The sequence below is a fragment of the Erpetoichthys calabaricus genome, chromosome 15 (genome assembly GCF_900747795.2).
Source record: "Erpetoichthys calabaricus chromosome 15, fErpCal1.3, whole genome shotgun sequence".
Classification (NCBI taxonomy): Eukaryota; Metazoa; Chordata; class Cladistia; order Polypteriformes; family Polypteridae; genus Erpetoichthys; species Erpetoichthys calabaricus.
Window position 1 is genome coordinate 91,366,228 of NC_041408.2, and position 14,394 is coordinate 91,380,621.

Genomic DNA, 14,394 nt, shown 5'->3' on the forward strand with positions numbered 1-14,394 from the left:
ACTTGTGCAAACTGAAACCAACTGGCCAGTTGTAAAGGAGGCGTTCTTAACCTAAACGTGACCCCTAAGCCCCACCCACCCAAACCTGAAGAACTAACAAAGTCTTTTAAAAATGAAATTGCTATTAATTTTGAAACCTATATATATATTAAAAAAAAAAAAAGAACCCTCTGGCTGTACAAAAAAATGAACGTGAACTCCCATCACATTGTACTTGATTGCAATTCTTCTCTCATGGAGATGCGTGGCTGCAACACCCAGAATTTTATTCAACAAGCGGGTTCATCTTATATAGCGCCTTTCCCAGTCTAGCTTATCACAGACAGTATGCCAATGGAAAGAGAGAGAGAGAGAGGGAGCCTCGTCCATTCGTACAGGGTCTCCTCAGGGTCACATACGTAGCACGGTGGCCAGCTGTCAGATCCATAGGTGGGGGGGCATAAACACGTAGCAATGCGGCTTTTCTCATTTTTGTGTGACTGGTCGACCCAAATGTGCATCGTTTTACAGCATTGGAATAGCAGTCCAGCAGACGAGGCGGGCGGCCAATTCAGAAACACTCCAATTAAATACATTTAAGGTAAAAGTGACAGTTCATATTTGTTCCAGCACCTGGCGATTCCCTACTAACCAATACTTTTCTGTGTGCATAGAGTTAACGAAACGCAACTGAGAAACAGTGCCGAGGTCTTTCCAGAAGGACGCCCTCATTTATTTTTATGGATCAAATTCCCCACAAATTTCTGCATGAGCCTCCCAAATTTGTTATCATTGCCGGAATAGAGCGGGTAGACTGGCGAGTTATGCTGCACGAAGGACGAGCTGGCGGCCATCGGCTGGTTGAAGAACCTCCTCGTCTTCTCGAAGGAGCTCGTGTTGCTCTGCGTTTCCGAGACCACGGCCTTGTTAGCTTCCTTCTCGAATTTGCAGAAGGGCTCAAAGCGGCTGTAGACCCGTTTGTCGCTCAGCCGATTCCTGGAAAGGCCATCTGGAGCCACCCTTGCGCCCCCAAGCTGGGCGCTGCTTGAATTTGCAGAGATCACCGTGGAGGAGGACGCCCCCGACATGGCGGAGTCCTTCTTCTGGTTGCCCTGATAGCTGAGCTCTTCGGTGCTGAAGCGCGGCGCGGACGAGTTCCCCACGTTCTCGGCGAAGTGGTTTTCTTTCAGCTGCATCTTGGGATTGCTTCTCCCGTGTTTCGAGCTGTCTATCGACCGGATTGAACCGGTTCTGCTGGACAGCGTTCCCTGAGACGCCGCTGTCTTCACCTCCTCGTCGTCGGACCCCAGGGTATCCGTGCTGTTGCTTATTTTGGAGCTGCTTTTGCTTCTGGAGGAATTGTCCTTCCGGTCGGATATGTTGAGCAGGGACTTGATTTTTTGGGTGCTCTTTTTAAGGAACTTCGGGGAGCCCTCGACGACTTTGCTCTCTTTTACCGAAGTCCACTGCTTGGTGTTTCCGTGCCCTCGGCTTTCAGCAAGCGAGGAGACCGATACGGTTCTTAGAGGAGGGTTTTGCCAGTTGGAAGTCATTAATGTCGTGTTCTCGGTTTCCTTCTTGATATTGAATTCCGACGTTGACCGTTGGCCATCCAGAGCATGAATGCCAGGTGCGTTGGCAGGATAATTTTCGACCGGATTCATTCCGTACTTCTCCCGTCTTCCGAGTGTGCTGTACACGTACGTCGGAGCGTCTTTATTAACACTGTTATCTGCGTTAAGCTCATTTATACTGTGGCGTTTATAAGCATAGCTGTCATCTGGATGTAAGTTCTCGACCTTCTTAACCGAAGTTTTGCTAAAAGACGTATACAGGGGGGTAAACGCTTCCTTATTGGTCGGGTAATTCACGTTGGCCGTCTGATCTTCGTGCAACTGCCAGCTTCGTCTTTTGGCCATAAAACTCTCGTCTTGTCTCAATCGACTTTCGGGTCCCGTGGCCGGGTTTCGGTGAATGGCAGAGTAATAAACATTCGCCGAGGTGTTGGTCGGAACATCCTGAGTGCGAATGATAGTCGAAGACGACGAGTCGGTGGTGAAACTCTTTGATTCGGGTTGCTCTGGAATCGCCGACTTGTACACAAGTGACGACCTCAGGCGGGACGCCGGGTAGAAAGGATTCATCTTGTTTTCAGCCCCATCCACGTTCTCGTGCTGGACCATCGGATAATCCATATACTCGCTGGAGTCCTCATAAGGAAAATCGGAATTGTTAAGATATGACTCTATCCTCCAGGAGCGCAAGAATGACTTGGTCGTGTGCTCCAGCGTTGGCATTTTCTGCTTCAAGGTTCGGACGGTGTTGTCCGTTCCGTGAAACGACTTCCGCATCTTTAGGTTTGTGTTGTATGGCTTGAGGTACCTGCTTTGGTAAAGTTGTTCGCCAGGAACTTCGTTGTATTTGGAAGCGAAATCGTTTCGCATCGGCACACCATAGTTGTCCACCTCTCCTAAAAGATTCCAGTTGCTCGACATGGGATTGGTCCCCCGGTTGTTGATCAGATAGGAGGACGTTTCTGGTTTCTCCCCGGCGTAGCTGTGTCTTTTCCAGTAGGTACTTGAATCGGGCGACTGAAATTGCTGGATTCGGTTTTGAATAATGGGGCCCGGAGGAACGATGGGCCTGTATCCAAAGTTCCTTTTATAATCGTTGTCGAGATCGCCCACATTTTGCGGTATGTTGTATGACCTCCCGCACGCTTTCATGTACACCGTGTCCAGTGTGTGTCTCAGTTTATCTCTTCGCTCAAACATCTGACTCGAATGGGATACATAAGATGCCACCGAGTCGGTCCCGTTCTGCCACCGCTGGGGCCGGTGCTCCACGACACTGTACTCCGGTGCAAAGGCTTCTGGGATAGCGGACCGAGCAAACAGAGTTCTGAATTCTTCATCGTAGGATTCCACCAGCTGCCCGGTGATTACTTGCACCATGCTGAGGTTAATCTTCTCAAAAGACCACATGAAGCTGAAACACAAAGCAATCCGATTAGTGACAGAGAATACCAGGAAATACGCTGACATGAGGACAGAAGACACTGACAAACGAGGAGAGACCACTCACTCCGTTAAACGTTTAGGTTAGTCCATTGAGAAGCTCTGCGGCAACTTCAGTAGGCCCGCATACTTGTTAATACTCTGGGCCTGCTTCACGAGGTCCTCCTGCTCTCTAATACTCTGGGCCTGCTTCACAAGGTCCTCCTGCTCTCTAATACTCTGGGCCTGCTTCACGAGGTCCTGCTACTCTCTAATAGTCTGGGCATGCTTCACAAGGTCTTCCTACTCTCTAATACTCTGGACCTGCTTCATGAGGTCCTCCTGCTTTTTAACACTTTGGGCCTTCTTTCTGATGGCCACCTGTTCTTTAATTTTCCTACACATGGTGTACTTAATGAGATCCGCCTGCTCATTAACGCTTTCTGACTATCTCATGAGGGTTCCCTGCTCTTTATTACTTTGTGACAACTTTATGAGGTCCACCTGCCTTTCAGTGCACTCTGACTGCCTAATGATGCCCACTTGTTCATTAATACTCTTATTATTTAATGAGGTCCACTTGCTTTTTGATACTCTGACTACTTTATGAGGTCTGCCTGCTTTTTAATACTCTCTGACTACCTCATGGTGGTCACTTGCTCTTTAATACTCTCTATGCACTTAATGACAGTCCCTGCTCATTAATACTCTGTGACTACATTATGAGGCCCACCTGCTCTTTAATACTCTCTGGATCTCATTAAATAATAAGAGTATGGATGAGCAGGTGGACATCATGAGGTAATCAGAGATAATTAAAGAGCAGGTGGACCTCAGAAAGTAGTCAGAGAGTATTAAAGACCACGTGGACCTCAATAAATAATCAGATTATTAAAGAGCAGGTGAACATCATGAGGTAGTCAAAATTAATACACTTGGAGGACTATGAGACCCGCCTGTTAATTAAAACTTTTTGACTACCTTATGATGTCCACCTGCTCATCCATACTCTTATTATTTATTGAGGTCCACCTGCTCTTTAATACTCTCTGACTACTTTTTGAGTTCCACATACTCATCCATACTCTGATTACTCAGTGAGGTCCTCCTGCTCTTTCATACTCACTAATAACCTTCTCCTCCAAACAGCTAAATGTTAGGCTGCAGTTCAGCTGATACATCATGCCATCCTGTCGAGAAGTTTATTTGTGGTTCATCCAAACTTAAATGTAAAATTAACGGTAAATGCGTAACGCATGATGTTAGTGCTGCTGCATCACACCTTTGGGATTCTGGGTTCAGATCTGTGTGGAGTTTGCACATTGTCTCCATTTTTGGTTGTCTTTTCTCCTGGGTCTGCAGCTCACTTCCATGTCTCTAAGGTGGGCAGGTTAGGCTGGTAGGCCTGGTGAAGCAGCCCACCGCTGTCTTGTACCTGAGGCTGGCAGGGCATCCATAAATGCTTCACAGCTCCCTGGGCAGATGCTTATTTTTTCCTGCCATCCTAATTCAAGTTTAGGAAGAATCCAACTAAATGAATGCCCTCACATATTTACACTTCATTCACAATGGAACAGGAAACAATGTTTTTTTTTGATAATTGTAATCATAGAAGGTGTTTGGAGAAAAAAGAAAATGGAAGTTGTGGAGCGTAACTAATGTCTGTCACCTGCTACCTTCACGGGGCCACAAGAATATGAATGACTGGAGACAGACCTGCTCTTATCTCAGGTGGTCCCCCAGTGTTCAGGGGCTCCTTGGAGTAAAGTACAACCGTGCCAGTTCTGTAAGCAATCAATCAGACTCCAAGCTTGAGTTTTGATTCGTTACGATTTTCTTACAAGGAGCATGGTGACTCAGTGCTTCATCCAACATCATGGCCATTTCTAAAGTGGTGTTGTGTGTGTCAGTGGCGTCTCAGCCAGGGTGGGTTCCTACCTTTCATCTCCAGCACCCCCGTGACCCTGAACTGGGTTGAGTGGGTGTGAAAATGATATTCATATCTAATGGTGGGTCCTCAAGGTGGCTCCACCAACCTCCAGAATAAACCCAAGAAGGCCAAATTGCTTTAATTAAAGAATGGCATGTTAAGCCCCAGCACCCTCAACTAGTGAGTCCTGGTGAAGTAACAACAGTAAAATGAAGGAGGAGACATGTTACCTATATGAGCCGTAGACCACAGTCTGGCAGTCCACCAACAAGAACTTCTGCTCCATGGCCCCGTGAAATTTGGCTCCTGATCGGCCGAGATATTCTTGTCCTTTCACTGTCCTCACTCTTATGTTCTGAAAGGAGTTAAACACAACAATAAAGATGTCAGAAGAAGTCACTGGGAGGACATGTGACACTACAGGTCAGGTCAGGTTGGGGAGCAGACACTGGTATAGCGCGTTGGCACACCCACCACACGACAAAACAGCTTGGTAACCCACCATGCTATCATCTATCTATCTATCTATCTATCTATCTATCTATCTATCTATCTATCTATCTATCTATCTATCTATCTATCTATCTATCTATCTATCTATCTATCTATTTATCTATCTATTATATAGTGCCTTTCAGATCTATCTATCTATCTATCTATATCTATCTATCTCTATCTATCTATTATATAGTGCCTTTTCTATCTATCTATCTATCTATCTATTATATAGTGCCTTTCAGATCTATCTATCTATCTCTATCTATCTATTATATAGTGCCTTTTCTATCTATCTATCTATCTATCTATCTATCTATCTATCTATCTATCTATCATATAGTGCCCTATCTATCTATCTATCTATCTATCTATCTATCTATCTATCTATCTATCTATCTATCTATCTATCTATCTATCTATCTATCTATCTATTATATAGTGCCTTTTCTATCTATCTATCTATCTATCTATCTATCTATCTATCTATCTATCTATCTATCTATCTATCTATTAGATAGATAGATCTGAAAGGCACTATATATCTATCTATCTATCTATCTATCTATCTATCTATCTATCTATCTATTATATAGTGCCTTTTCTATCTATCTATCTATCTATTATATAGTGCCTTTCAGATCTATCTATCTATTATATAGTGCCTTTTCTATCTATCTATCTATCTATCTATCTATCTATCTATCTATCTATCTATCTATCTATCTATCTATCTATCTATTATATAGTGCCTTTCAGATCTATCTATCTATCTATCTATCTATCTATCTATCTATCTATTATATAGTGCCTTTCAGATCTATCTATCTATCTATCTATCTATCTATCTATCTATCTATCTATCTATCTATCTATCTATCTATTAGATAGATAGATCTGAAAGGCACTATATATCTATCTATCTATCTATCTATCTATCTATCTATCTATCTATCTATCTATTATATAGTGCCTTTTCTATCTATCTATCTATCTATTATATAGTGCCTTTCAGATCTATCTATCTATTATATAGTGCCTTTTCTATCTATCTATCTATCTATCTATCTATCTATCTATCTATCTATCTATCTATCTATCTATCTATTATATAGTGCCTTTCAGATCTATCTATCTATCTATCTATCTATCTATCTATCTATCTATCTATTATATAGTGCCTTTCAGATCTATCTATCTATCTATCTATCTATCTATCTATCTATCTATCTATCTATCTATCTATCTATCTATCTATCTATCTATTATATAGTGCCTTTCAGATCTATCTATCTATCTATCTATCTATCTATCTATCTATCTATCTATCTATCTATCTATCTATCGTTTCCCAATTTCTTTGTTTTAGGTGTTAATCAGTTGGCTCCATTAGTTTTGAAATGTTACATTTTTTTTAGATTCCATGGAGTTCTTTTACTGTTATTTTTTTTTACTTTTGGTTATTTATATTTTCAATATTATCTTGAGTTTTTTTTTCCTATTTTTATTTATTGATGGTTGTGCTCATAAATGTGACCCTCAAGTGCCTGCAGCCTTTCCAAATTTAATTCCATTTCTCTCCATGTCCCCTCCATTTGTTGTTAATTGTCACATAATTAGGAGGGCAAAAAGTACAGCAGAAATGTAACAGAATGGGAAAATGAGAAAAAGAGTGAAGTGTTTACCGCTGTAGTAATTTATCATTTAGAAGCACCTGAGGTCGGCGCTCATTGTGTGCCCAGTCCTGGTCTCTGGCCTCCCCATGACCTTTAATTGGATGTGCAGCTTAGAAAAGAAATGGATGGATGACAACAATAATAACTATCTTTATTATAATAATTATTTTGTGGAGATGCACAAGGATGCAGAAATAACAGCTGCTTGGAGAGACTCTTAACCTTCTGAACTGCAGGTTAAATAAGGAACTGATGATGATGATGATATGTTGTATGGAAGAAACATAAGAAATTTGACAAATGAGAGGAGACCATTCAGTTAATTTGTCTCTTGTTTGCTCAGCTAATACTTAAGATTTCCTGATACCTCCTCCAGATCCTTCTTAAAGGGTCTCCTGGTTTCTACTTCGACTCCATGTCTCTATTTTGTTTCAGATTCCCACAACTCTCTGTGTAAACATGTACTTCCGGGCTTCAAGTCTTAGAAACGAGTTTGTGATTCGCCATTCAGCTGAAAGAATTCTGTTGTATCTACTTTATCGATGTCCTTAAGGATTTTAAAGACCTGGATGAGGTCCCTGCAGTGGGCTGGCGCCCTGCCTGGGGTTTGTTTCCTGCCTTGTGCCCTGTGTTGGCTGGAATTGGCTCCAGCAGACCCCCATGACCCTGTAGTTAGGATATAGCGGGTTGGAAGATGGATGGATGGATGTATTGTAACAAAGACCCTTCCCAAAATTTTGCAGCTTAATCTAAATATCCACAAGAGTAATTTAGGACTTGTATGGTTGCAAACTGAAGGACTTGGTAATAAATGTAACAAATCATAATAATATCAAGAACACCTCATTTGAGCCTATCATTAAACTACTGTATATTTTATCATAGAGAACAAAACATGTACGTTACACAAACTCAGGTGTCATTATTACAGCAGTGGACACAAACCAGATCCAAAAGTGTCATCCCACTCGTAGACGTCGGGTTAACTGAGGCCTGACCTGAGGTCTGTGGTGAGTCACAGCTTCATCAAACCGTATAACCGTCTGTAATTACTTGCATATTTTTTTTATTTAAAGCTTCGGTTGCACTGACATGTAGAACAAGGCTAATATTTTTTAATTTGGTTTATGTACTGTGACCGGTGGTCCGAACCAGAAGGGATTCACAAAGAGTATTGAGGCACCAACTGGGTGAGGCCGTTTAGTACAGAATGAAAAAAATAAGGAGTGTGTGGTGGCACAAAATAATAAAAGATGGCCCACAGAGGCCCAACACTGTAAGTGATGATGCCCCACAGTAGACTGGCATCTTGTTCAGAGTTGGTTCCTGCATTATTTTTGCATAAGTTCAAAATACCCGAGGAGGAAGGTGTGGGTTAAATAGGAATTAGTGTGCCCGGCAGTAAACTTTGTACCAACTGTGGTTATGGCCAGCACTGCTAGAATGGGCACCAGCTCTCTTTATGCTGATTTGAATATAAAGGTTGGATGATCAATAGATGGATGGATGGATTGTAACAAAGAACCATGTAGTATGTAGCAAGTATAAAAGGGCTAATATTTTTTGATTTGGTTTATGTACTGTGACTGGTGGTCCGCACCAGAAGGGATTCAAAAATAGTACTGGGGCGCCAACTGGGGGATGCCGTTTCACACAGAATGAAAAAATAAGGAGTGCATGGTGGCACAAAACTGCAGTGGGCTGGCGCCCTGCCCAGGGTTTGTTTCCTGCCTTGTTGGCTGGGATTGGCTCCAGCAGACCTCCGTGACCCTGTAATTAGGATATAGCAGGTTGGATGATGGATGGATGGTGGCACAAAATGAAGAAAGATGGCCTTACAGAGGCCCAAGACATTATTTTCTCCATCTGGAGTCGTGTGGCATCACTTGGGACCTCCATCAAAAAGTCAAAGACGATTTGAAAATTTTGCGTTAACCGTAACAAACAGATGCCAACACAATAAAACACGTTTGTGATGGCTTATGGCTCATGCGCAGTTCAAATATGCACAACGCATCGCTCTCATGTTAGTCTAGTTCAAGCTAAGGTCAAATGACGCTATGGGATTGCACTAACGTTGAGCTATGCACTGCAGTAGGGAATGAAACCTGCTGAAATCCACCAAAGGATGTTGGCACAGTACAGAACTTAAAACAGCAAGACTCCATGACAATAGTAGGAAGGATTAACGTGAAAAGAAGGAATGGACCCGACGAAGCTCGATCAGGTCGACCATCCACATCGTGCACACAAGCCTACACATCTTCAGTCCACTTACAAAGGCCCTTCGTGTTCGCAGGTCTGGTGATGGGGCTAAGGAAGCATTGAGGATTTGGAATTGGAAGCATCCGGAAAAGCTTCTTCTCCCAAAGAAATGAAGAAATTAGTGGAACGATACAAGAAGTGTATTGACCTGCTGGGAGACGACGTGGAGAAGTGATAGAACTGGGAAGTCCGCCTGCTCACAGTCAGCGGTATTAAAGGGTTGTGAGGGATGGCCGGCAGACGTCCATAGGATGGAAGGATGAAGGCAAGGCAGCTAGTTTTGGACACTGCCTCCCCCGAAAACACTAGATGGCAGCTCCCCTGGAGTGTAGCGGTGCCCCAGACTCCCGCAGGGCATCCTGGGACTTGGAGTTTCGGTTTTCAGCCCTGGTGGGTACTGTGGGTGCCGCCAGGAGAAGCTGTGAGAGGACCGGAGGTACTCACGAGTCACAAAGACGGACGCTCCGAAGTACTTCTGGGAGGAAGAAAAAAAACAATTCTCCATCTGACCCGGAAATACTAGCAAGTCACGTGGGCGGGAGGGCAGAAGCACTTCCGGGTCAAGGACGATATAAAGGACTGTCGCTACCCGATCTGCGGTGCCTACCAGATTTGCACGCGCATGCGCACGCATGCGCAGAGCTTAACTATTACGACCCTGCACGATCTGCGTTTTTTTACTTTGCGACACGAGTCCCCATCCGATTTGTCTCGCGCACGCGCTCTCTGCTTAATTAAAATTCATTTCACGACGCTGCCCGATTTGTTCTGCGCATGTCGAATGTTTTACGACACACGAGAAATAAGGTTACCACGGGATTTTAATTTGTCGTCTGCATTAACAAATAGAACTTCCGCCATTCGAGTGAGAAGGACAAAGAAGAACACTGTAAAGAATAGGAGCATATTGAATTTTTTTTTCCTGGCAGAAGAATATTTTTCACTTCTTGAAAAAATGAAGACTTTTCAATTTTACAACGACTTGAAAGAATATCTTTTACGGGAAGAATTTAGCAACAATTTAACGGTCAGAGAGCGAAGTGAAATACGACGTGTGTCCGTGAATTTTATGATTAAAGGTACTGTATGTAATGTTTATTGAATGCTTTTCAATTTTTGAGAATACAGTATATACTGTAATATAATCTAGATGTATTTAGGATTATCTAACGTTTTGTTTAATAATTGGAATATTGCAAAATTTACCATTTTAAATAGGCTGTTGATTTCAATGAACGCGCATGAATATTTTGAAATATGCAAAACTTTTAATAAATTGTGTTATTAAAAAACTGCTCAGGTGGACTTGCCTGTTATTTACTGATTTATACTTGATTAATGGATTAGTAGGTTTTCTCTTTTTGGGAATATGAAAAACTGAACTGCCTAGATGTATCTCAGATCAGGTGTCTAAATTTTACAGTTCTTTTAAAGAGAGAAGTAAATTGGTATCCACTAACGAATGTTAAAGTGTGGTTTTCTTATGCAACTCCCCGACATTAGACCACAATATCTTAGTCTGTGTGTGTGAATCCTCGCAATCCCAGTAACTGTTGTGTTTTTCTCATTGTATGAGTTTCAATAGAAACAAAACCAGACTGTTTCATTTGCAAAGTAAAGCACACATTCTTAGGGTTATTCTGCTTTGTTACTGGGTAATTGGTGTATGCCTTCACTTATAATGTGATGTGGTCAGATTTCAGTTACATGCAAGCAACTTTTGTATTCTGTTCTTTCTTAATTTTGGATAGTCCATCATCCATGCCCTGGCTGCTCTACAGCGTGTATCGGGACAGGAGGCAGAAGACTTATTTCTTGGTGGCCCAGAATACAGTATCAGGTAAAAGTCAAGTCTATGAATGTTTGAAGTAAGCGTTTAAATATTTCTTGTTTATTATTTTTATATTTTACATGCCTTAGTGAAGTGGAAGAATTTAACTGAAAGATAGGGCAGCAATTAAAGAAGGAGGGAATGCTGTGATATCTGTTGGAATAGAAGATGGTGCTACTGCCCAGTGCTTCCAGAATCCTTCATTTGAGTCTTGGGTCTGAATCTACTGCGTCATTGCCAAGTATTCTGGGGTAATGTGTCTTGTTTTGTTTACATTTTGTTTTTCTCCATATTCCAAGCTCATTTACTTGATCTTAGCTTTAATAAACTGGATGGCTGTCTCCTTCACAATTGATTTTAAAGTACTATACTATTCATTACATAAAAAGCTCTGAACAGTTTAGTCCCTTCCTGTATTTGGTACTGTCTCTCCCCCAACACTCCTCAGTGTAATCTTTAATCCACAACCACTAATTTGCTTATGAAAGAACTGGTGAAGCAGCTTGCACATGTATACCAAAAATATAGAATGCCGGCTATAAACGAAAAACCTTTCAAAATACTTTTAAAACTCCATTTTTAAACTTCACCTCTGCTTAATTCCCACTTCGATCAGTTTACGATTTACTTCTGCTTTATGAATGGAACTTCATACACTTTGAAAGATTTACACCAGATAATAACCATTGTTTGTTTTTGCCGTTTTCTTTTTTTTGTCCAGTGATGCCCTTTGCCATGCACCCTGGTCAAGTCTCGTGCAACTGACTGTGGTGCTGAAGAGAGAAGATTTCTGAAGACCCTCTTGAAGTGGAGCTGCAATTGGATTAACACCACAACAGTATGCTTGGTGAGAATGTGCACAGGGGCCTGGGGGGGCTGTGACCTTGTGACCCTGAGACGTTGTTTTGTCAATCATCCTGACCAACTGGACCTTTATGTGTTCTTCAACAGGGCCAACTGACCAGCAGATATATTTAAGGAGAAGGACCTTTCAATTTTTCTGTTGTGTACTTTTTAATTGTGTATATATATATTTTCGTTTTCACAAAGTTATATATATTTGTTAAGCAGTTTAGCAGTTTGGGCTTTATTAGTATTAAAATATGTTAGAGAAGTTATTTGTGGAATAATTTTAATGATCAAAATAGCAAAAAAATGTAACTTTAAATTTTCTGTGCTCTGGGTAAAATATGTTAAAGCTATGTGGTGATTTTTTACTTTTTTGTTTTTTTTTGTACATTTGACAAATGTTTTTTTTAGGTGCATTGTTCTCACATTGTTCACTTTTGTTGTTCTCATAACATTTATTCAATAAAATTTGCATGAAAAGTGTATTTCCTTTTTCATTATTTAGTTATTAACTCACATTTAAGACACTATATGGGTGAATAAAAGCCATTTAAATTTGAGTACAAGACGAGCAATAGTATCACAGAAGATGGTGCTGGGGTTGTGCTTTATGTAGGTTAGACATGAAATGAAGATTTCTTTTTCTTGAAAAAGACTGTTTATGCAATCCACTAGTATCACCGCAACAAAGTTTTGTAAACCATGATGCCCTATGACATGTGTATTTCATTAATAATAATATGTAAAGTTATTTTTAAAGAGTTTTTCCAGGGATGAAAAGTGCATCAACAGTTCATTTTTACATATATACACACTTATTTTGACTAACTGCATGAAAGCCTGGTACAACAGTTGCACCAAACCCGCCAAATAAACCCAGTAGTGGATCATAAAACATCACAAGACATTCAATGGAACTGAATTGCCATCACTTGATCATCGATACAAGATTCCCAGTGTAAGAAGGGCTAAAAACATCATCAAGGAGAACACTCATCTTGGACAGAACTTGTTTGAGCTTCTCCCATCTGGCAGGCATTTCAGATATATAAATGCAAAGAATTATTATTATTATCAATCTGTATGCTACAAATAGACAAAAAAAAACTTTTTTCCAACTGCAATAAACTTATTGAACTCGTATATCTCCTCAATCTGAAATCGTTTTCATTGATCATGTACAATTAATGTAGGTAATGTGTAATCTGTACTGCTGTGCATTTATGCAATAATAAACCATCCTGGTTACTTTTAACATTTTATATGGCATCTTGCCAATATTTTGAACATATTTTGTATGATTACTCAGTTTTTAGTTCATACTTTATTTATTGCATTGTTATATATCTGAACTATTTCACATTGGAATTTAAATGCAACGTGAAGTTGACACGAGTAATTTCGTTGCGTTACTCAATGACAATAAAGTACTTGAATACATCTACTTTTAAAACTGTCATTTATTTTTTATATGTAGACTATAATAACATATGTAATGGTTAAATACTTCTTTATACAATGGGAACTGAAGAAAGAAATGCTATGTAAACTAAACGAAGCGATCTCAGTGATAAACAATTAACGTTTATAACGAGGAGTACGACACGCTTAATTCATCCCTGAAAACAGAACATACAATGAATATTTAATAATATTATCATTATGGTCAACTACTACGGCATTTAAACGAAAATACTGTACTGCCCGTTGTGTATCGACATGCGCAGTTCAGAGCGATCCGTGCCGTAAAGCTAAATTTTTAGTATATATTTTTTTTATTATTAAGTGCATGCGGAGTGTGTTATTGCATACGTATTGAACGAAAACGTCATCGCTCACTTTACGGTGCTGCCCAATCTGTTTAACGCATGCGTGAACACTTTACGGCATGCTAGGCTTTCAATACGCCTGCGCGCGCAAATCTGGTAGGCACGCAGATCGGGTAGCAACAAGGACTGATGGGAACCTAGCAGGCAAGCTGGAGGGCAAAGCATGCTGGGAGGTGCGGAGGAGATAGAGAGAGAAAGTAATGATTATTATTGTGTTTGTTTGTATGATTATTGTGGCTGGGGTGCATGAGGTACTGTCGCTAAGAAGGAAAAGAATTCAAATACATCTTGGGATTTTTACTTGGTGTCCAGAACGTCTGTCTGTTGAGGTTAACGGGGCGACAGTGACCCCTAACATTGACAGGGTACCTTTCCTTTAATTTTCACATGGGCGACTGGGAGGCAGCTAAAGGGCCTAAATAATTGTAGTTCCACGTCAGACCAGGGGGCGGCGAGATGCACTGACTTTCTTTCTCAATCCATTGCAGACCATCCATCCATCCATCCATTTTCCAACCCGCTGAATCCGAACACAGGGTCACGG

At 41.0% G+C, this 14,394-nt stretch overlaps 1 protein-coding gene and 1 long non-coding RNA gene across 2 annotated transcripts in view; one reads left to right on the forward strand and one right to left on the reverse strand.

Annotated features, from left to right (window-relative positions):
* Window positions 1-534: 534 nt before the first annotated feature.
* fam83b (family with sequence similarity 83 member B) overlaps window positions 535-14,394 on the reverse strand; it is an 89,712-nt gene continuing 75,852 nt past the window's right edge. The window contains exons 4-5 of the mRNA XM_051919130.1: window positions 5,136-5,260; window positions 535-2,967 (exon numbers count right to left, since the gene is read on the reverse strand). Coding sequence (XP_051775090.1) covers window positions 708-2,967; window positions 5,136-5,260 — 2,385 coding nt within the window. The 3' untranslated portion in view covers window positions 535-707. The remainder of the gene's footprint in view (window positions 2,968-5,135; window positions 5,261-14,394) is intronic.
* LOC114665875 (uncharacterized) lies at window positions 10,276-11,784 on the forward strand. Its single transcript, XR_003718473.2, has 3 exons — window positions 10,276-10,420; window positions 11,093-11,181; window positions 11,262-11,784. It is a non-coding gene; the product is annotated as an uncharacterized LOC114665875 (long non-coding RNA).